Source organism: Coffea arabica, chromosome 2c (genome assembly GCF_036785885.1).
Source record: "Coffea arabica cultivar ET-39 chromosome 2c, Coffea Arabica ET-39 HiFi, whole genome shotgun sequence".
In the NCBI taxonomy this organism is placed as follows: Eukaryota; Viridiplantae; Streptophyta; class Magnoliopsida; order Gentianales; family Rubiaceae; genus Coffea; species Coffea arabica.
The window spans coordinates 71,706,274-71,730,302 of NC_092312.1; the positions used below are offsets into that span (position 1 = coordinate 71,706,274).

A 24,029-nucleotide genomic window follows, 5' to 3' on the forward strand; every position below is an offset into this window, starting at 1 on the left:
TACGACGCAAATAAAGAATTCGACCTTTTATTCACAGTTCTTACCTAAAAAGTGGCCTTTATCGTCCACATAAATATAAGGTAAGTTTTTTCAAATATGAATTAACCTTAAAAACACGTCTAGGTTGAGAATTGTACAGTTAGACAAGTAACTTCCAAGGCCCCACACCTTATCTCAAAAGGATCGTGTACTCCACGCGCCCACTCACAACCTCAATCCTCCTTTTCCGGCCTTTTTCTGAACTCCCAAACTCCTTCTCTGACACAAATGTCGTAAGACCAATCTTCACACACACACACACACAAAAGAAAGAAAGAAAACCAATCCGAGATAACATCACGCGAATATAACGAGAAATTAGCCCCGTGAATTAAATGCTCCCCGAAAGCGACAGTTCCCCGCCACATCTCATCAATATCTCCTCAACCGAAAACTCGGGAAGAAAAAAGGGGCAAAAGAACAATTACTTAACTACGACTGCCATAGTAGTACCACCACCACCACTAAACCCTGACGACTTGGACGTAACTCAACCTGAATATTCAACTCCATTTGAATCCCCACTTTCAAATCCGCTCCACCTTTTTCCCCTACTTCACGCAACGATAAGTGCATACCCCGAAATGATAAGTGATTCAGCTTATTGATAAGCTATGCGGATCATCTTGATAAGTAATTGTTCTTATCAGAGATAGGTCAGTGGAAAAAGATAGACTCCTGCCAAACGCATCGAAGATAGCGAGACCAAGTCCGTCCCCCACCACCATCACCTCACCTCCCTTTTTTTTCTTCCTTCCTTTCTATAAATCTCTCGACTTTCTCTCTCTAGCCAACCCAAAAACCTCTCTTCTTAGCTCTCCTTTCTCTTTCTCTTCCTCTCTCTAACTTTCTCTCACTACTTTCTGCCTTTAGCCTCTTCTCTCTGTTGTGTGAGAGGCTGGATACTTGTTCGAGCGGCAGCTGCTTTTGTGGTGGCGATTTTTTTTTTCGGGAACCCTAGAGAATCGACGTCGGTGGTGCGTCGGGTCGGCTTGTTCGGGTTTGGGCTGGAGCTCGGGCTTTTCTAGGGCTTCGATCTGATTGCGAGTGGTTGGGGATTTGGATTTGGTGAATCGGTGGTGGAGGTTTGAGGGGTTTTTGGGGTGAAGCAAAAATGTCGTCGTTGAGTAGAGAATTGGTTTTCCTCATACTTCAATTTCTAGAAGAGGAAAAGTTTAAGGAATCTGTTCACAAGTAAACTCTTTTGCTTCTTTTTTCCGTTCCCTTTCTTTTAATTTTTAATTTTTATATTGTTTTGTTGCTTATATTTGTTAAATTTTTAATTTTTTCATTTACATTTCTGTTTTGATGTTAACTTAATTTTGAGACTGTTTAGTTGAGATTGGATAAATTTTGAGCGATTAGTTATTGTTAATTTTGGAAATTCGGAAATGATGAAAAGATTGCTAATTTTAATAATTATTTTTTGACTTGGGGTTTGAGGTTTTAGTTCAGCTGTAAACAATTTTTAAAAATTACTGCTCTGCATGGATGTGAAATGAATGTTTTTTGGATTTTTTTTGATTTTAGTAATTGGGTTTATGCATGTGAATTTTGATGCGGATAAAGAAATGGAAATGTTGTACTGAAAGCTTCTTTTGTCTTTTTTGGCATTTTGGGAAAGTGGTAAACAGTTTGGATATTTAGTCAAGTTATGAACTTTTTGTAGGGTTTTTGTTACTGGAGAGAATGTTGGTTGGTTTTGTCCATGAGAATTAAAAATAAAAAAAAAAGAAACTTGGAGAAGTAATTAAATTTGAGTTGTGTTATGTGAAAAGAATTTTAAGTACAGAAGTGAATGGTTTACGACTGATGAATAATATACTTATTGGTTTGAATAAAAAATGAATGCTTAGCCAATGATGAATAATGTACATAATGGTTTTGTAGGCTTGAGCAAGAATCAGGGTTTTTCTTTAACATGAAGTATTTTGAGGAAAAAGTACATGCTGGTGAATGGGAAGAAGTTGAAAAGTACTTGTCTGGATTCACCAAGGTCGATGATAATAGATACTCCATGAAGATATTTTTCGAAATAAGGAAGCAGAAGTATCTTGAAGCCCTTGATCGGTATGTCGAGATTCATACTACATTTTTACCTTGGCTAGGTTTTTTCCTGGATTGAATTTGATCTTTATTGTTCTTTTGGTAATATTGACTTCTTTTGCAGGCAAGACAAGGCAAAGGCAGTTGAGATACTGGTTAATGATTTGAAAGTCTTCTCAACATTCAATGAGGATTTGTACAAAGAGATTACTCAGCTGTTAACTCTCAATAATTTCAGGTAGTGTGCTTTTCTTCCGTGTTATAGGATATTTATTGCTGCTGAAAAGACATGGTCCCTCTACTGTTTTTGATAGATACTGGCAGGAAATCTTTGAATTGGCATTAAGTTTTTTATCTCTATTTTTTTTTTAAAGATTGAAGACAGTTCTAAATGCTTACAATAGCTTGATCTTATTGTCTACATCATGTGGCCCACATGGACAGGTTGTGTGTGCATGTGTGTCTTGCTTGTTTGACGAAGGACCTAAAGGCTCAGTCACTGAGGAGAATGTTGTGCCTTGAATATTTTGGAGGCCAAGTTGTTAAGAGTTATTTCTATAATTTATTTTAGTTCAAGAAATAAAAAGTGTTTAACTAAAACGGGTACTGATGCACAGCTGGAAAACATTTCTTAGTTCTCAACAGCAAATAATGACTAGAAGGGTGAACATGCAAAGGATGGGTCTTTATGTTTTGCTGAAGATTTTATAGATTTGTTTAATTAGTTACAGCTATAGCTGTATCATGTAATATGTATGTTTCAACTTTATTAAAGATAGATCGGTCTTTAATGAACTTTAAAACTGGAAAATGATGGTTGGTTGCTGCACAGTTAATGGTGCATTATTTTGCATGCAGTTTAGCAGGCATGGTTTCTCCTGTTGCTTTTTGTTTGTTTGTTAATCTGTATGCACTACCTAGGTTAAGTTACTTATTTTGAATTGAAAATTCTGGAGTTTTTCTGTGGAAGCAATATCTTCTTTTGTTAGATATCACTTATATTTTTGTAAATTTGAAATTTTGGTGCCTGCTTTTCTTATAGTTCATGACTTTCTTTCTAAATGCAGTATGCTTGTTACTTACTTTGTAGCTGATCAAAATATGTTTGTTCTAATTGTTTTTGTTGATTGCAGGGAAAATGAACAGCTATCCAAGTATGGTGACACCAAGACCGCCCGAAGTATAATGTTGATAGAGCTGAAAAAGTTAATTGAAGCTAATCCACTTTTTCGAGAAAAGCTTGTTTTTCCAACCTTAAAAGCATCTAGATTGCGGACCTTAATAAATCAAAGGTTTGATGGCCTTGAACTACCGGCTTTAGTGGCCATTTTTTATCATCATATGAATTAACTGTGTTCTAAATCATGAATGATTGCTGCTTTTGCCATGAACTCCATTGAGAGAGTGATGGCGAAAATGGCTGCTGACAATGCTAAAAAATTTAAAGATACTCGTGCTGTTCATACGTTTAGTGAGAGATGTGTTTTGATGACGTGGCCATTGCAGTTTAAACTGGCAGCACCAGCTCTGCAAGAATCCGAGGCCAAACCCAGATATTAAGACCTTGTTCACAGACCATACCTGCACACCTCCAAATGGGGCTCTTGGTCCAACTCCAGTGAATATGCCTCCTGCTGCTGCAGTGGCAAAACCTGCTGCTTATACGTCACTTGGAACGCATGGGGTAAATGTTCTCATGCTAATTCTGATTTATCCTTTTGTTCAGCATGGTGGCCCGTATCCACCTTCTCCTCCATAACAAAAGATAGTTCCTTGAAAAAAAGGGGACGTAAAAATATAAAAAGCTTCTAAAAAGCCTTTTTTCTTAACGAGAAAAGCTCAAATCCTGGATGTTCAGGTCAACCTAGTTTTCATACGAGGATGAAATCCATATTCCTTGTGGATAAAAAGGCATATATCCTGACGTCAACTTGAACCTTGCTTCCATATGAGGATGCTTATTAATATATATTTTGCTTTCATTCTGCCTCTTGTAGCCCTTTCCACCAACTGCTGCAGCTGCCAACGCAAATGCTTTAGCAGGTTGGATGGCAAATGCTGCTGCATCTTCGTCTGTTCAGGCAGCTGTTGTGACTGCATCATCCTTACCAGTTCCACCAAATCAAGGTGAGCAGTTAAACTATTTCTGATGTTGTCTGTCTAGCTCTTTTTCAACCTTCAATGGCAACTGTTACACCAGGAACCTGTCTTTGAATATGAGCCCAATGAAAAAACTCATGGAAATTCTTGATTTTTTCTTGTACTAGACCTGACGAGAAATCTGAGTCTTTTGCTAAAATGCTTTGGTCATGTTGAATTGGCTTCGCCTTTGAACAGTGTCAATCTTGAAGCGTCCAATTACTCCTCCGGCAACATTGGGAATGGTTGATTACCAGAATGCTGAGCATGAGCAGCTAATGAAACGTTTACGTCCAGCACAGTCAGTTGAGGAGGTGATGCAGAGGATTTTTTTTTTCGTTTTTCATTTTCATTTTTATTTTTACCATCTTCGGTTGTCTAGCTGATAATTTGTTGTATTAAATGTCTTCTAGTTAAGAGTATATTCTTGTTTTCAGGTCACCTATCCTACAGTTCGTCAACAGCCATCTTGGTCCCTGGATGACCTACCAAGAAATGTAGCTTTTACCATGCATCAAGGATCTACCGTCACAACCATGGATTTTCATCCTTCTCACCATACATTGCTTCTCGGTAATGATGGTTTATAGAAGCTTTTTAGTGCTATCTTTATGCTCTATGGACCTAAAATTTCGTAGCATACTTACATTTGTGGCCTGTGATCTGAATGGCCTTTCTCAATAGTGGGCTCTAATAATGGTGACATTACACTTTGGGAGGTTGGGATGCGAGAAAAGCTGGTTACAAAGCCATTTAAGATTTGGGAGATTCAAGCTTGTACATTGCCGTTTCAGGTCATATCTCATCTGTGGCTTTTAATATTCATGTAGTTGTATTCATCCATATGTAGTTAAGCATGTAGAAGTTGTGATTTGTGTGAGTGGCACTTATGTACGTGTGTATATACATTTATGGGACGTTTATTGCAGTATGTTAGATATGTATATGCATATTTTGCTTTATGTATGCGTAATACTCGTATCATTAACATTTTCTTGTAGCATGATTTGAAAGCAGAAATTGACAAAGATGGATTGAGTTGTAATTTTGAAAATTGAAACTAAACAATGATAGCACTTAGGAGGATAAAAAGCTCTGTTTTGTATTTGTTGGTTTTTCACCCACGTGGCAGCTGTAGTGGTAAAGGGTTCTATGATCCATTGTGTAATTATGAGTCCTCTATTGACTAGTATTAATATGTTTCCGCACTATTATCCAAAATTGTAAAGTGTCCTTATTGGTTCTCACCTTAAAAGAGTCTGGAACAGGCTTCTGTTGCAAAAGAGGGACCTTTTTCTGTAAGCCGGGTTACATGGAGTCCAGATGGCACTTTTATTGGTATGTGGCTTCACAAATAAACTGGTCTGGAAGGTGCATGTGAACAGTTATAATTATTGCTTATTTCATGCTGCAGGAGCTGCATTCAGTAAGCATTTAGTCCATTTGTATGCCTATGCTGGACCAAATGATCTGCGCCAGCATCTGGAGGTATGTTACAATTTGCTGGACTGTGACAAGGTAAATTTTGCAATCTTTTTTTTTATTTGCATATTCTTGTGCTTGCAGATTGATGCCCATACTGGAGGAGTAAATGATTTGGCCTTTGCCCATCCAAACAAACAGTTGTGTGTTGTAACCTGTGGAGATGACAAGCTGATCAAGGTAGTTTTAAAAAAGAAACAACGAATTAATTTAGTTGAATTTATTATCTATTAGGTAGCTAAAGGAAAACTCTGAAACAGGTTTGGGACTTAACAGGACGGAAGTTATTCAATTTTGAAGGGCATGAAGCCCCTGTATTCTCTATATGTCCTCATCAAAAGGAGAATATTCAGGTATGACAAAGAAAAGCAGAACCAACTGTTTATCAAGAGAATCAATAATTTATAGTGTGTCACAAGACACTCTGTTGCAAAAGATGTTGGAATATGTTGATATTGTATTCAGGCATTATATCGTTTTTTCAGTCCACTCTAGCATCTACGTGGAAAATTGGGAATTGTATATTTGATGGCAAAACAAATTTGAAGTTCTCACCTGTGTTTAACTGTTCTTTAAGTGATTAGCTACTTTGACCGTGATTGTGAGGTGAATCATATTATTGTTAACCTGCCTGACACCAACTGTTTATTGAGAGAATCACCTGTGTTTTTTTTTCTTTTTTTTTTTTTCAGTTTATCTTCTCAACTGCTATCGATGGGAAAATTAAGGCTTGGTTGTATGACAATATGGGATCCAGAGTTGACTATGATGCTCCTGGGCATTGGTGTACCACAATGCTTTACAGTGCTGATGGAAGCAGGTAAGATTAGCGATATATCTTTGTTCTGAGGATCCACGTGCTTTTCGATTTCCCCAATATCAACAGTTTGTAAAATCTCTTGTTGCCATTGAGGTTTGGCTACAGTAAAGACCTCGCTTTCTCTCTACTTAATACAAGTATATTTGGCTAATGGTGTTTCTGATTCATTTCCGTTTAGATTGTTCTCTTGTGGAACTGGTAAAGAAGGAGATTCTTTTCTTGTTGAATGGAATGAAAGTGAAGGGGCCATAAAAAGGACGTACACTGGGTTCAGAAAGAAGTCAAATGGGGTTGTACAGTTTGATACAACACAAAATCACTTTTTGGCTGTGGGTGAAGATAGCCAGATCAAGTTTTGGGATATGGACAACAATAACATTCTTACCTTTACAGATGCAGAGGGTGGTCTTTCGGTTAGTGTTACAGTAATTTATATTTCCCGGTTGTTAGCTTTGTAACAGAATCAAACTTGAAAGAGAGAGATCAAAGGAAGAGGAAAAAATGAAGCCGAAAAAAAAAGAAGAAAATGTCAGTGTATAAACAAACCAAGAGTCAAGTTGACCAACTTTTTACTTCTGTTGCTACAGAGTCTTCCTCGATTGAGATTCAACAAAGAAGGGAATCTCCTTGCTGTTACTACTGCAGACAATGGAATCAAGATACTTGCAAATGCTGCAGGTATGAGGTCCTTAAGAGCTGCTGAAAACCCTGGTTTTGAAGCACTGCGGTCACCTATGGAAGCAGCTGCAATTAAGGTTCTCTCTCTCTCGCCACTTTAAGCCCAAACCACCCCCCTCCCCCCAAAAAAAAAAACTGAAGGCCGTAAGTAGTTGTCCTGATCATATTTTTATTTACCTTGTATAATGAACTCAAATCCTTCTGTTCTTTTATTCACCATGTATAATCAACTGAGATCTGTGTCTGCTGAGCAGGCTTCTGGCTCTTCTGTAGCAAATGTTCCTCCTGTTAATTGCAAAGTTGAAAGAAGCTCTCCTGTTAGGCCATCTCCAATACTTGTACGTTGAATTTTTTCTTCTTTTAAAAAATGTGTTCCAGAATTGGTGGTAACAATGTTAGTTGTAGGAGTAACTTTGGGTACGTGTTGGCTAACTTGCCATTTTCTTTCCCGAGTGTAGATTAATGTTACCAACGTTAGTTGTAGGATTGACTTTAGGTAATTTGTTGACTAGCTTACTGAATTATTCCCTGGCAGGAGGTACGATTGATGTTGCAATCATGTGTTGTTGTTGATTTTCTATGAAGAATTTTCACTTGTCTGAGTCGTACTATATGGTGTAGGAGTTAAATGCTTTGGTGTTGTTTACTGTGTTCTCATGTAACACTGCTTACTGGAGTATGGTCAATATAGTGGGCCCAGATGCGGTGCTTCAATCTCAATATTTTGAATTTTTTTTTAGGGAAGTGTTTCTTTTGTCTGTTTGGTTATTTTGTTTATTTATTTATTTATTTATTTTTAAATCTGCAGAATGGAGTTGACTCAATGTCTAGAAGCATGGAGAAACCAAGAACGCTAGATGATGTTAATGATAAAATGAAACCCTGGCAGTTGGCTGAAATTGTAGATCCTGTTCACTGCCGAATGGTTACGATGCCAGAGAGCACAGATGCTGGTAACAAGGTGGGTGGACTAATTAACTGTCATTTACGTTGCATGTGTTGCTTGTGAAGAATGTGCTTTTATTGACATTCATATATAGGTTGCTCGGCTTCTTTATACAAACTCTGGTGTTGGCCTTTTGGCACTGGGATCAAATGGTGTTCAGAAGCTGTGGAAGTGGGTGCGAAATGAGCAAAATCCTTCTGGAAAGGTAATGGGAATGATTCCCTATATTGTTGTGGAGTTTATCTCTTCTTCCTTCCTCCATTTTTTTCCTAACAAATATATTATGAACAAGTTTCTGAAGTAAATGTGGGTCTAAAGGCCACTGCCAATCTTGTTCCACAACATTGGCAACCAAACAGTGGTCTTCTTATGACTAATGATGTCTCAGGTGTCAACCTTGAGGAAGCAGTTCCGTGCATAGCTCTCTCAAAGAATGATTCTTATGTAATGTCAGCTGCTGGTGGAAAGGTTTCATTGTTCAATATGATGACTTTTAAGGTATGTCTTCATATAGTATGTTCACGATTTGTCTGATCAAAATTTTCAAAGATACATTAGCAGTTATAATGTAATTGTCTTCAATGTGGCTTCCTCTGAAGGTGATGACGACATTTATGGCGCCACCACCGGCTTCAACTTTCTTGGCATTCCATCCTCAAGATAATAACATTATAGCCATTGGTATGGAGGATTCCACCATCCACATCTACAATGTTAGGGTAGATGAGGTATTGATTCCATCACTTTATATGATCTCAGATCACTATTGACACTTGTATAATCGGCAATGATGTCAATCAAATGACACTGTATAGGTGAAATCAAAGCTGAAAAGTCACCAGAAGCGCATAACTGGTTTAGCATTTTCCACCACCCTGAATATATTAGTTTCTTCTGGTGCTGATGCTCAGGTAAAAAGCAATTCCTGTTTTTTATGGCTAAGAGCAAGTGAAGAGATTTTCTTCTTCTCCTCCATTTTTTTTGGGGGGGTGGGTGGGTTTCTAGATATTGAATAGAAAACAAAAGGTTTTTTTTTCAAAAAAAAAAAAGGGAAAATTGTGTTTGTTAAAGGGACCTTTTCATTTACAAGATGTCTAAGGTTGCTTTGTTTCTTCTGCTGTGGGTCATATATTAAAATGTGTTTTTCATCGTCTTTCTTAGAGATGAAATTTGATCCCCATGATCCATTGTTGGTTATTTTAACTAATTATTATTGGTAATCCTAAAAGCATGCTAGCCCTGTCAGTTGTTTTCATTTTTCTGTTCCTCTGTACTCACTGGAACTTGTCTTCCTGTTATGGTGTGCCAAGATGGCTGTTGATCTTTAAACTGTCGTATACAAACCTGCAGCTTTGTGTTTGGAGTATTGATACATGGGACAAGCGGAAATCAGTCCCCATCCAACTCCCTGCTGGGAAAGCACCTACAGGTGACACTCGAGTTCAGTTCCATTCTGATCAAATCCGCTTGCTGGTATCACATGAGACACAGCTAGCATTGTATGATGCTGCTAAGATTGATCGCATTCGTCAGGTATGACGTGTTGTAAATCTTTGGGGTCAAGGTTGCTTGTTAGATGACTAAAAGTTTTGCATGGATAATGTTTTCTGCAGTGGGTTCCCCAAGATGTTCTTTCTGCTCCCATCTCATATGCTGCATACTCCTGCAACAGTCAACTAGTTTATGCTTCGTTTTGTGATGGGAATATTGGGGTCTTTGATGCTGATACCCTAAGGCTAAGATGTCGGGTTGCTCCATCGGCGTATTTATCCCAGGCAGTATTAAATGGGTAAGAACAGGATGTTTGCATCCCAATGTTTCCTGATGGTTTATTAAGCGGCAAAAAAAAAAAAAAAAAAAAACCTTTTTTTTTTGGGGTGTATGTTTGGTTGATAGTACTTTCTTTGGTCTCTGACAGAAGTCAAGCTGTGTATCCACTTGTCATTGCGGCACATCCTCAAGACCCGAACCAATTTGCAATTGGGTTGACAGATGGGTCTGTCAAAGTGATAGAGCCCCAGGAATCAGAAGGAAAGTGGGGAGTAACTCCTCCAGTGGACAACGGGATATTAAATGGTAGGGCGGCATCGTCATCCACCACCAGCAACCATGGAGGGCCTGATTCAGTCCAGAGATAAAAGTCAATTGTATTTTTTTCAGTCTTCTGATTCTGTAATCCTATCAGGTGTAGATTTTTTAGGATTTTGCATTTTGTCCCTTGTCAAAGGTTTAGATTGGAGATTAAATTAGAGAGATTTGTAATTGCATGCTATTTGTTGATTTATGTGTATTTTGTTTAATGCCTCCTATTGATGCTAGAAATTGTATAAATCATATTGGTGGTTGAAATTTCAGTGCTTTTCATTGCCTGATTTGACTGATGATGATGGCCGGATTCCAAACTTGGAGTTTGACCCGGCATCACACACTGAAACTCCTAACCTATTCAATGTACGAATCTCTGTTGCGATTAATGAGAAAACAAAGTCACTTCAAATGTTGACTCCTCCCTCGTAGCAGTCGAAGATACAAATTTGTGAATGCATGGCACGAGCAGTGAAGGAAAATGAGAGTTACTCGTAATCTTGTATGGATGAGGCAAAATTTTGGGTACGTCTAGTGGTGTGAAACAAAACTGAACTACTAGTTGTACCATGAGCTATTGCACGGTACCAATCAAAAGTTAAGCGCGTCTGATGCATATTAATTTAATAAAGAGAAGTTGTTGCTTAATCTGACTTGGCAAATCAGAAGTAATTTCACATAGGGATAATTGCAGAAATCTCCCCTGAGATTTCTGACATTTGCACTGACCTCCCCTCTAGGTTTAGAAATTGCATTCACCTCCCCCGAACAGTAACAATTCGTTGCAAAAACCTCCCTGACAGCTTTTGTAGAAGTGAGATAAGAAATTTCTTTCAATTTTGCCCTCTTCTTGCTTGACAATTATTATTTGCTTGACAATTGCTTAACTAATTATCTAATTAGTTAATAGTTAAACTAATTAACTATTAACTAATTATCTGATTAATTATTAACTAATTAACTAATTATCTAATTAATTAATTAACTAATTAACTAATTTCTATTACAGTAATATTCTTACAAAAAGGGAGGGGTATAGGGCCATAAATTAAATGTTTGAAAGTAAGAATATTGATATTTTTTGTAACACTTTTTGAATTTTACTTACAAACATTGATATTTTCATCATAAATTAAATGTTTGAAAGTAAAATACCTATAAAGAGTCGATACTTTAAATAGGTAATGCGTACTGCATATAGTTTAACATGCAAATAGTTTGTTAATTAGTTAGTTAATTAGTTAAGCAGTTAATTAGTTAATTAGTTTAACATGCAAATAGTTTGTTAGTTTCGGATAGACAATAGCTTTAGTTAATTAGTTAATTAGATAAATAGAAATTAATTAATTAATTAATTAGATAATTAGTTAGTTAATTAGTTAAGCAGTTAATTAGTTAATTAGTTTAAAATGCAAATAATTTGTTAGTTTCGGATAGACAACAGCTTTAGTTAATTAGTTAATTAGATAAACAGAAATTAGTTAATTAATTAATTAGATAATTAGTTAGTTAATTAGTTTAACATGCAAATAGTTCGTTAGTTTCGGACAGACAACAGCTTTAGTTAATTAGTTAATTAGTTAAGCAGTTAATTAGTTAATTAGTTTAACATGCAAATAGTTTGTTAGTTTCGGATAGACAACAACTTTAGTTAATTAGTTAATTAGATAAACAAAAATTAGTTAATTAATTAATTGGATAATTAGTTAGTTAATTAGTTAAGTAGTTAATTAGTTTAACATGCAAATAGTTTGTTAGTTTAGGATAAACAACAGCTTTAGTTAATTAGTTAAGCAGTTAATTAGTTAATTAGTTTAACATGCAAATAGTTTGTTAGTTTCGGATAGACAACAACTTTAGTTAAATAGATAATTAGTTAATTAAATAAACAAAAATTAGTTAATTAGTTAATTAATTAATTAGATAATTAGGTAGTTAATTAGTTAAGCAGCTAATTAGTTAATTAGTTTAACATGCAAACAGTTTATTAGTTTCGGACAGACAATAGCGTTAGTTAATTAGTTAATTAGATAAATAGAGATTAGTTAATTAGATAAACAGACATTAGTTAATTAGTTTAATTATGCAGAAATAGTTTGATTAGTTAATAACTATTAACAATTAGATAATTAGTTAATAGTTAATTAGATAATTAGTTATTAATTAATTAGATTATTAGTTATTTAGTTAATTAGTTAAACTATGCAGAAATAGTTAATTTAGTGTAATTTTTATTAACAAATGTTTTGTTGGGTTTGATGAAAGTACTCATCACATTCATTTGGTAAAATTAAATCATGTAAGGGGTACTTTAGTAAATTGACCCACTTTTGCCTATTAAATTGCATCCAACTTTTGATAGGGGAGGTCAGTGCTATTTCAAAATTGATAGGGAAGGTCAATGCTATTACTATAAAAGTCAGGGGAGGTTTCTGCAATTATCCCTTTCACATATACAACTAGTATCTAAGGTTATAATAGTAATCTGTGCTTGATGCTTTATTTTAATGCTTGAATCGAGTTGAGCTCTATTAAAAAAAAAACTAGTTCAAATTTTAGTTTCTGTAATATACTATAAAATTTTGTCCAGGGTTCTAGTTAAGAGGATGAGACCTATCATGGAGTCCATTGTTTTGCTAACTCAAAACAAGTTTCTCTTGGTAGGAGGGGGGGCTGATGACGTTTGTTTTAACCAAAAGCCGGGGAGATGTGGCTTTTGTGCCGTTAAGTTGGATCTGGAGAAAGCGTACACTAAGTTGGAATGGAGTTTTATAAGAAAGGCGTTAAGCCATTTTGATTTCCCTCCTCCACCGACTTCTATAATTTTGAAATGCATCTCCTCAACCAAACTTGCCATTCTAATTAATGGTGCACCTACCAAGTGGATTAACCCGATTAGAGGGATCCGTCAGGGAGATCCTATCTCTTCCAATATTTTTTAAATTTATATGGAGTATCTTGTCCTCAGTACTGAACAATTTGTAAACAGTAAAGTCTGGAACCTTTTAAAAATAGGGAGGGGTGGCCCATTAATATTCCATTGTATATTTGCGGATGACATCATTTTGTTCTCAAGTTGTAAACAAGTTTTAATCTCTGCTGTTAAGGAAGTTCTAGACAATCTTTGCCTCAGGTCAAGGCTTACAGTTAATCTTCAGAAATAAAAAATTTTCTTCTCAAAAAATATTCCATAGCCTGATCAGGATAACAAGAACCTTTTGGGTATTATCAGTACCTTAGATCTTGGTTTGTGCTTGAGAATCTTTGTCTGTCAGCAAAAGGTAGCCAGGCATAAATACCATTTTATTCTTGACTAAATCAGAAGCACACTTGCTGGATGGAAAGCAAATTTGTTGTCTTTTGCAGGAAGAAAGGCAACCATTCAGCAAAACTCATTTGCTATTGCCTACTTTTATGCCTAAAACATACCTCTCCCTAAAACCAGTGTTGTTAGACCCAGACCGGATCCATCGGTTCGGTCGATCCGATCGTAAACTGACCTTCTTTCTAAATTAGTTTGTACTATATAACTACTTTGGTCAAAAATCTATCAAAATCATCAAAAATCGACTAAATCGGTGACTCGATTCGACTGATTGACCCAGTTCTCAAACTTTTCTTTCTACTTTTCTTTAAACATAATTTGAGTTATCTAAATTGTAACACTTTCATTTATTAATAGGAATAAGAAAAGTCATCCATTTAGTGTAATTATCAACTCACTTTTCTAAATGATTTTTAAATCAAGATGTTTTCATCCCTATGATCTCATTAATTTAGCATCAGTGATTCAAACTTGCATTAATTTGTTTTAATTTAGTTTTTCAAGTAATTTTGGAGAATGGGCATATTTTAATCATGAATTTATATTTTTATATATAATTATTAGGTGTATATTTGATTGCAAGTCTAATATTTTTAGAACATTTTTCATGATTGGCCAAATATAATCAACAACTTAGTTTCAATATTTTTGGAACTTATAAAAATATAAAATAATTATAACATCATGCTGACGTCAGCAGATTTTTGAGAACAGTACGACCGATCCGACCAGTTGACCTTTGACTTAGTAGTTTAGCTGAGTTGCTATCTGATCCGAGTTTAACAACATTGCCTAAACCATTTGTGAAAGTATTGATACACTTTAAGAGATTTTCTTTGGAGGTCATCTTTAGAGAATAAGAAGGTCCATTTGGTAAATTGGGAGACCATTAAAACTCCCAAAGTTCTTGGTGGTCTTGGTATTAGAAAGACAGCTAATGTGAATGATGCAGCAATGGCTGGGTGTGCAAAATAAAAAAATTCTGATTTACTGACCGAATTCGAATTAAATTCAAAATTTTCGAAATTGGTAATTCAGAATTTGATACTGAAATCGGAATTTTCGATTTTGAATTATGCGAATTTGGTTCGAATTCGGTAATGGAGTTTTTGAAATCGGAATTTTCGATTTCAATTTCGTTTTATAATATATATATATATTAATATTTATTTATTTATATATATAATAATATTTTTATTTCAATTTCGTTTTATAATATGTATATTAATATATATTTATATATATAGTAATATTTTTATAATATGTGTAATATAAAATTTATATTATATAACAATACATCTAATAAAAAAGAAAAAAAGGAAAAAAGGTTTTCGAATTCACCGAATTCCGAATTTATCGAATTCCGAATTCAAATCGAAATCGGAATTAGTGAATTCGAAATCGAAATCGGTCGGTAATTCCTATACCAAAATTCCGAATAATTCCGAATTACCGAATTCGAATTCGATGCACACCCCTAATGGCTGGGTTGTGCTGGAGAATTATGCAAGAGAAAGATCAACCTTGGGCTAAGATTCTGAATCATAGATACGTGAATTCCTTAGACACTAGGCATAATAGAAGATTGATCCTTAACCATACTAAAGGATCTGTGAATCAGAAGACTCTTATGATTGGAGTGAATCTTAATAATAGACTAGGTGGTATCACCGCGCTGTGCGCAGTGGTATATATGCCCAGTTAATGTTTAGCTAGTAATGTTGGCGAGAATGAAAATTAATGCCATAAAATTGAACTATATTATACAGGAATATTAGGGAAAATTAGTAATACTGGAAAGAGGTTGTAATTATACAGGCGTTCAAAATATGAAAATCAAACAAGTTTAGTTTTCATGTTGAATGTTTAGGTTGTGGAAGTTGAGTTGATGAACGCCTAGAAGATCATTGTAACTTGTTTGATTACAGCATCTGAACAAATTTGGATATTAAGTATGAAAGTTACACAGGTGCACCAAAAACTTTGCCATTCTATTTTTGTAGTTTTTTTAAGTAGTGAATATGAGTAATCTGCTAAGGAAATGCAAGACAATATAATGAATAGACTACTAAGACCATTAGAATGCTCCTTGCTTTTGAATAGAATGAAAATAGAATTTAAAAAAAAAACACGTGTAATCAAGGAGAAGCTAATAGTTTTGTTTGTACACTTTATTTTGATTGAGTCAGATCATCAAGCACAAGTATTGAAACATTAAAAGAAATCATCATAAAACCAAGAGAAAATGGAATTTTTATAGGCATTGACTGTTAGGATACATAATGAGCAACCTACTAAAAGTATTACAAAGGAAAAAAACAAAGATATCGAACTAAGAACTCCATACGCTTTCAAAGCTCCAAAATCTAGGCACTTAATCCATCAAATTTGAAAGAAAAAATTAGCTAGCTCCTATATATATATATTCACATTAAGTTTGAAGATGACAATCTTTTTAGAATCACAGGCAAAATACTTGTATCCGTTGACTATAATTTGGTCCGCCCCACAGTCAAAATTGCCTGTAGTGCTGAAGCGTATTGATAAAATCCAATTCAACTTTTTTTTTTTAGAAATAATTTAGAAGGAAAATACTTACTCGAATCGCCAGAAAAGCCATATAGCAATCATGATGAAATCTAACATCAAGCAAAACAAATAAAGCCAACTCCACCTACAATGTTTGTTAACAATCTTACTAAAGATGATCTTTTTGTTTAATAGATTGTCTCAAGAAAGATTTGACAAAAAAAATTTCTTAAAATAGTTAAAGAGTATAATTCCTATGCAAGAAATAAATCAAGAAAAGTAGTGATACGATTACAAAAAGAAATATACAAAAAATGATAGGAAAAGGGGAAAAAATATAGTTCGAAGAAATATACAAAGCGAGTTGTTATTTCCTAAAAAAGACATTTAATAGCAACAAGTTTCTTTTTTGTTGATAAAAACCACAAATCAAGCTGTCAGTTCTTAGAAAAGGATATTTAATAGCAATAAGTTTCTTTTACAATTTATTCAAACGAATAATGAAATGCATGTACATGCACTATAAAGAGGAAATCTACTTGGTAAGACTAAACCCATACCAGTGCCAATTGAACAAATTGACAACAAAAAGAAAAAGTACTTCTAATTGGCTATAAGCAGAATGATTCTAGAGTATCAATGACTAATAGCATCAGAGAGCTCCAGTTTCATTTTTTTCAGAAATTCGTGTTTCTGTTGCCGGGCTGACAACGGTGTCAGAGCTTTAAAAAAAATAAATTTGCCTTTTTGGCTTGCAGCACACTCTTGTCAGAGCTATAAATGTCTGACTTTTTTTTTTTTTCAACGATATTCTGAGTAATTAGCCCCAAAACTGGTGGTCTTAAATTGTCCAGCAAATCAGAAAGTCATGATTAAAATCAATCAGTAGTTGAAAGACAACTAAATGAACTTCATTTAGCATACAATTCCATTTCCCAAAAAGAACAATCTTTGTTACATATTTCCCCCAAATTATAGAAGCGAAATGAATGTGAGAAGTAGTCCAATAATTTTCAATACACATAGATATAACTAAAAAGTGGATAAATGGAGTAGCACAACACTTATTGCAATATTTAGCAGGCCAAGTAACTCAAGTAGAGTATATTAAAACTTGACCCAAAAAAAAGTGCTGAAGATGGAGAATGAAGATCAATGACAATATAAATGATGGGAAAAGGAGCTTGAAAATATGTTGTCATTATCCCTGAATCATGTTTTGATCAATTTCAAGTAGGTTCACGGCTTTTGACATCACACCTAATGCCTTCTAGAGAAAACTTACACATACCCACTATCTCCTTTAACAATAGATTGTCAGTAGATGGAGGAAAAGTATCGCATTACAGAGATTGCAGGCCGCACATAACTCAAAGCTTGCTTTCTACAATTACTAATCTCTAATATGAAGTAACAATATCGAAATGTAGATCATTAGGAAATGACAGGCCAGCATGCAGAGAGGCCTCAATTAACTCGACCCCCAATTCAATGCTGGCTACCTTTGTTATAAAGACATAGCATAAAATAATGTCAGAGAACCCTATACTCCTCTCACAATGGTCAAGCCTGTAACATCATTCAAACTTGGTTTTAAATTTATTGGAAAGAATGTTCCTATTGTTGGGAAGATTTACACAGAAAGCACAATGAGCACGATATACATTTTTTCCTCTAATCAATCAAAAAAAAGATTTTCTTCTACAAGTCCCAGATTTTTCCCCAAATGGCCAAACCAAAGCCATAGTAGTGATCCTTCAACACAAAAAATATGCATAAAACTCATCAGACCTTCCGCACACAAGCATGCACACTCCCTAAATGAGAGATAAATTGTAATTAATGTTACAATTCAACTACACTGGAGACATGAACAACTGAGATAATTAAGGAGAGAACATTTGAAGGTTCAGTGAACTACAAAGAATAACTCACTAAAGATTAAGCCTCAGCTACAATTGATGATCCCACTTCCACAAGGGCGGTTAAACTTAAAGCCCATCCAGCCTTCTCACAAAAGTCTCCGTACATTTCTTGTCCTGAGATTTTTTGATAGTTTTTCTGGCAAAAAAGTGGGATTTTGCATATAAGTTTCAGTAAACAGATTCGGATAAATGAGTATGTGGCATATTTTTATCTTTCTATTTTAGATAAATCATGAGTATCCGAGGTAATTGCATTACTTTAAGCTTTAAATGTACACAATAAGCGCTAATTTTAGCAAATCCAATGATATTTAACATTCATATCCCAAAATATAGCTCCTTTAGTACCTAATTCCCACATATTAAAATGAAACCCCAAACCAAAAAGTATAAATGATTCTGTTGTCTACCTTTATCGTTTGCTTGTAAGCTGTTAGAATCCTCAAACAATCTCATCAAAATCAAATCTTATTGTCAGTATAATAAATAAATTGCACAATGAATAAACCAGCAAAAAATGAAAACTCAAAGCAGAAACAATCCGATATGATCCTAAGCATTCTCTAATCAATTACTTTCAAGCTCTTACCATCTACAAGGAGTTCATCAAAATCTAATTTTTCAATCATTTTAATAACCAATTCCACAAACACTGATTGAACTTACACAAATTAACAAAAAATCACTTAGGACTATGAAATGTTATGATTTCTTCTTTATTTTTTTGCTTGAGATTCAATAATAGAAAATCAGATTTTAAAAAAGAGGCAAAGAAGGAAAAATCTCAGAAAAACTGCTCAAGTTACAAAAAAAGTAAAGAAAAAATGTATAGCACTGATTCAAACCAGATATCCGTTGTTTCCCTTCATCTGCTTCATCTCCTTATTTTCATTTCAAAAAATCAGATAAAAATATATTTTGAATTAAAATAAAACCTTACAAAAACTGGTTAAATTAAAATAAAAAATAAACTTACAGATTAGGCTGAGAATTTATACTTTTCTCTTCATCTGCTTATTCTTCTGCTCATTTTCTTTCTCTGATCAGGGACAAAAATTAAATGAAAAAAAGACTCACAGAACCAGCTTAAATTTCACAAAAAAAAAAGTAAAAACAAAAGCATACATGTTTTGATGAAGAACCATTTTCTCCCTTTCTGCTTCTTTTTTTCATGGCTTACGTTTTTCTTTGTCCCATTTCTCTTGCTGTAATATAAATCAAACAGATGGACATGATATCTGGAAAAAAAATTGAACTCAAACAGGTGGACATTTGACGGTTGGACTGTTGTTGGCTTGTCCCTATGGAAGAAAAGTAAAGAGGGAAAGAAGAGAGGAGGAAATGAAAAGAGGAGAGAGAAAGATGGAACCTTTTCTGGTCTCGAGACCATCAGCTAAAAGAGAAATCGTGTGGTTCAGAAAAAGAAACAAAAATTGAAGGACAAATAATATAGACGGCAGTGGTGGTTTACAAAGGTACAACTATACAAATGACAAAGGATAGCTTCAAAGAAGGCTCCTCGCAAGAATCAAAAGGCCAGAAAATTCTACAAAGAAAAGCATACCATACGGATGTAAAATAGGCAATCACAAGAATAGAAAGAAAAACTAAAAATAGAAAGAAAAAGGCAGGAATTCTAAAATGAACTCACCGCAACGGCAAAAGCATATATCAATAGCATTTACAAAAAAATAAGGGAAAAAAGTTGAAGTCAGTTCATAAAAAAGACAACGCTACAAAAACGCTTAGATAACAATAGTCCAAAATACATAAATCTGTAGCAAGAAACTCACCGAGGCGATTTTCCTAAAAACTGATCGAAGCTGTTTTTGTCCCAAAAAAACTGCAAAAATCACTTCTAAACCTGAAATCAAGAAGGCTACCGATAAATAAAAATAGTTCAAGCAAAAAAACAACAATAGGCTATTGATTTAAAAAATCATTGATAAAAACTATTAAACATAACCTCAAACCTGAAAAAGATGCCTCCTTTATCATTGATCCCTTGCTGTATTGGGAAAAAATAGAAAAACCCACAACACGGCTACTTTAGAAAGCAAAAAAAAGGTACAAAAGAAGTCGGACATAAGAAAGTGGAGGAATTAGAAGAATCAAAACTTTTAAGCATACAGAATGCACTTTAGAAAGAAAGGGAAACAAAAGGCTTGCAAGATCTCATCAGGTCCCCAGAGGTATTTTCCAATTTGTCACCTGCAACATCAGAAATATGTAAATAAGACAACTACAACCCATTTTTTTTTTAAAAAAAAAAGGAAAAAAAACCGTACGAAAGATTGAGGATCAGCTGCAAAGAGCAAATTGGGGGAAAAAATCGAGGGGTTAGCACTAAAGTAGCATACAAGAGGAATTTGGGGGGAGCAGGGGAAAAGGAGGTGGAGAGGGAAGAATACACGGAGCCAACTCAAAATCAGAAAGGGAGGGGGGAAAAGGGGGAATTTCTTCAAAAGAGAGGCTTTAATTGGTTGGGGGTGTAATGAACAAACATCGTGCGGAAAAGAAAAATGCATAAGACAAACCGGCGATCAGAGGGCGAGACAGAGGATGACAGGGAAGGGGAATGGAAAAAAAGATAAAAGCAGATGAACAAAAGAGGAGGAGAGGTTACCTGGCGCAGCGAAATGGGAAGGGGGGAGGAGAAGCAGTAGGAGGAAAACAGGAACGGAAGAACAAATGGCTAATCGTGGGGAAAGGAAAGGAGAAGCAACTACATGGGTCATCATTGCAGCAACCTAATCTGCCAGCAGGCAGGACGAGACAGCAACAGGAGAAGACGTGTAAGGGACAAAGAGGAACAGTAAAGGCTGAGGCGATGCAGGCGTAGATTGGGGAGAAAGAGGGGAAGAGATCCGTGGACAAAGCGATGTAATGGCAAAAAAAAAATGGAGAAGAGAAGAGGGAAAATAAATTTGGTAAAATGTGGGACACGGAAGATAAATTTTGGAGCTGAAAGAAAAGGAAATCTGTGGTCGAGGATGGAAGAGAAAGAAGGAGAGAAGTAAGATGGAGCCGGTAGAGACGAGCTTAGCCAGCAAGCAGAGAGGTGCCTGACGGGGGCAACCTAACGGATGCAGGCAAACAGGGCCAATGAAAGACGGGTCTTCAAAGGTGGAAGACGTGTAAGGGCATAAAGTGAACAGCAAGGTGAGGGGAGGAGCAGGTTGAGGATGCGGAGGAAACACAGCATCAGAGAGGAGGGGGAAATTGAGTGCAGAAGGAGGTGAAACTTGGAGTGCAAAGAAGAGTGCACGAGGAAAAGCTTCGACTGGGTGGAGTCAGTACAGAAGAGACTGACGAAGTGGCAGAGAGGTGACCGACGAGCTCAGCCAACCACCCACTGAGAAGAAAGAAGAAAACAGTGCCAAAAAAATAAAGGAAGAGACGAAAGCAGGCACACGACGGGAGGAATGATCCGGTGCATCTACAACAGTTGCTAACCAACGCATTCGTTCCACGTCACCATCAAATGAATCCCCAGCCGCCACGCGGAGGACGACCACGTCCGACGTGGACACCGGGCGTCCGCCCTTAGCACTATATGGTTAAGGAGTGGGAAGGGCCACCAATGATGGTAAACATGCTAGGATTTGGTTGGAAGATTGGACTTTTCTTGGTCATCTAAGGAGCCTAGTTTCTGGTCCACTTCAATTTGGAGAGGATTCCCTCACTATTTCCTCTCTCTTTGGTGATAGGAGTTCATGAAATTTTGATTGTATTTCCTTTGAGCTTCTTGATTATATCATAAATATCATTAAAGTTACTCCTAAAAGTCAGATGTCAGATGTTCAAGACTCAAATCTCTTGGAAAGCTGACTTTAAGAGTTAGTGCTCTTTAAAATCCAGTGTTCATCTATTTGAGAATGAAAAATCCAAAGATGTGATTAAGGAAGATATTTCATGGGTTTGAAAAGTGTTAGCAAACAGTTGAGTGTAACATTTCTTGTGGGTTGCTTGCCAGGATAAAATTCTCACTAAAGCTAACCTCTTTATTTTAAGAGGAAAATTGTCGAGGAGGAAGGCTGCCATTTCTGTAACCATGAATTGGAGAATACCTTGCACCTTTTGTGGAGGGTCAAAATTTTTTTGGCAAGAGCTAAATCTGCCAATCTCACTCCAATCAAAGACCAGAGAGAGTGTCTGCTCTTGGTTGAAAAGAGCATGCTTAAATATGGGCATCTCCCCCTTCTTTAGAATTCCTTAGGGTACTTTAGTTGCCTTTTCCTGTTGGACGCTTTGGAATCATAAAAATAGGAGTTTGTTTGATAACCAATACTATAATAACCATTCATTCTCTAATGCAATTGCTAGTGCAATTCCTTCACCTGGGACCTAGAACTGAAGGGATAAAAGTTAAAAGAGTAAATTTTGGTGGGATGGACTCCTCCCCCTCCATGAGTTTGCAAACTAAATGCAAATGGATCAACTATTGGTAGTCCAGGTCCAGCTAGGGCAGGTGGTATCACTCGCAACTATGATGGAGAATGGGTTGGAGGCTTCCACAGGAATGTCGGCAGAGCTTCCAACACTGCCAACATTGTGGCTGAGCTTCGGGCACTAAGAGATGGTCTCAATTTGGCAAAGGGCCTTAAAATCACAAATCTCCAAGTTGAATTGGATGCAAAAATTATAGTGGCTTTAGTAAACAGTAAAAATGATCTAACACAGCTTTTTGCATCAATTGTTTATGATTGCAGGACCATCACGAGGACCTTCCACTCAATTACTATTAAGCATATTTTCAGAGAAGCAAATCAGTGTGCGGACTTTCTGGCTAAAAAGAGAGCTGAAACTGCTGAAGACTTTTGTGTTTTTGACTAATAAACCCGTAGAACTTTCCTATCTAATGGATCTAGATTGTTGAACCACTGGGCCAATGACTCAGTGGCCACCAGGGAGGGTCTCTCCTTGGACTGTTGGTGAGGGTTCAAATTTCAGCAGCAGCGGAAAAAATCTAAGAATTGTACCATAACACTCCCTTGATTTAGTCGGGTCTGTATATCCACTAGTCCCTACAACAGCTTCCTTAGATTAGGATTGTTGCTAGATTAGGATAGAGTAGGTTATACAAATGTATCGTTGCTGACAAAAAAAAAGATCTAGATTGTTGAGGCTTTTTTCTTCCAAGAATTGTATCTTTAAGTAGTTAGTAATATTATATCCCTTTCATACCCCCCTAAAAAAAAGAACACATAGCTTGTATAAAAATAAGATTAAAACTCAAATAGCAGCAGCTAAGGCGAATATGAATATTCAAATTTCGAAAATTAAATCAAACTCAAAGAGATAGGCGTTGGGCTTGAATAATATACAAGCCAAAATTGAATAAATTAAAAAAAGATCCAGATTAATCTTATACACATTGATGTTATATAGGAATAGTCAAAGCTATACCCAATTGAAAAAGGATGTTATCCAATGCATTTCAAGTAAGACTCACATTTAGGTAGACCTGGTTTTTAAAGATTTAATGGCCTAAATTATGCCATACCACTTGGTGAGATGGTATAGTACAATTCGGGCCATTGGGTCTTTGAAAATTGGGTCCGCCAAGTTTAATGCTTCAAGTAATTGTAGTAAAACTTGGCTTGCCTTGGCTTTTCGGGTGATACCAACATATTTAAGTAATTGTCATTCTATAAGATCATAATGAAAACGCAACTTTTGTTTTTTCTTCTAGACGAATATGATGTTGGGATTATATATATATATTAGCAGCCATGGATGCGTGCACATATTTCAAATTCAATTTGGGATTAGGGGACGTGCATTTATGTGAGCTAGTGTATTTGGATAAATTATTATTCGAAATATTATTAAGATTAATTATTGTAGTACTTCTTTGTGATGTAATATATGTGAAATAAAAAATAATTAAAAATATAAAAGAATTGTGATGGGAACATATGTTTATGATGCAAGTAGAATAATATTTTAAAAAACCTTGCTATCCAAACTAAGGTTGTTCAAATTGAGTCGAAAAACCAAAAAAATGGAGGA

At 35.5% G+C, this 24,029-nt stretch overlaps 1 protein-coding gene and 1 long non-coding RNA gene across 18 annotated transcripts; one reads left to right on the forward strand and one right to left on the reverse strand.

Moving 5' to 3' along the window:
* The first annotated feature begins 737 nt into the window (after positions 1-737).
* LOC113727749 (topless-related protein 3) lies at positions 738-10,522 on the forward strand. 2 transcript variants are annotated; one of them, XM_027252073.2, is made up of 25 exons: positions 738-1,233; positions 1,930-2,109; positions 2,210-2,323; positions 3,219-3,377; positions 3,592-3,769; positions 4,083-4,212; positions 4,423-4,538; positions 4,662-4,797; positions 4,909-5,018; positions 5,493-5,562; positions 5,639-5,712; positions 5,791-5,886; positions 5,967-6,059; positions 6,399-6,526; positions 6,705-6,939; positions 7,114-7,281; positions 7,459-7,542; positions 8,013-8,165; positions 8,245-8,355; positions 8,469-8,648; positions 8,750-8,878; positions 8,966-9,061; positions 9,501-9,683; positions 9,764-9,939; positions 10,069-10,522. In XM_027252073.2, the coding sequence occupies exons 1-25, from the start codon at positions 1,154-1,156 to the stop codon at positions 10,286-10,288; spliced, it is 3,399 nt and encodes a 1,132-aa protein (XP_027107874.2). In that variant the 5' UTR covers positions 738-1,153; the 3' UTR covers positions 10,289-10,522. The 2 variants fall into 2 exon arrangements, with proteins under 2 accessions (XP_027107874.2, XP_027107875.2); XM_027252074.2 differs by lacking the exon at positions 7,459-7,542.
* Positions 10,523-17,666: 7,144 nt separating this feature from the next.
* On the reverse strand, positions 17,667-21,425 carry LOC113723719 (uncharacterized). 16 transcript variants are annotated; one of them, XR_011839626.1, is made up of 7 exons: positions 20,641-21,425; positions 19,988-20,225; positions 19,808-19,878; positions 19,140-19,650; positions 18,991-19,053; positions 18,425-18,465; positions 17,667-18,150 (listed from the first exon to the last, which is right to left on the reverse strand). It is a non-coding gene; the product is annotated as an uncharacterized lncRNA (long non-coding RNA). The 16 variants fall into 16 exon arrangements; XR_011839624.1 differs by lacking the exon at positions 18,425-18,465 and having other exon boundaries at positions 17,667-17,844; positions 18,025-18,150; positions 20,641-21,422; XR_011839622.1 differs by lacking the exon at positions 18,425-18,465 and having other exon boundaries at positions 17,667-17,906; positions 18,025-18,150; positions 20,641-21,421.
* Between the last annotated feature and the right edge of the window lie 2,604 nt (positions 21,426-24,029).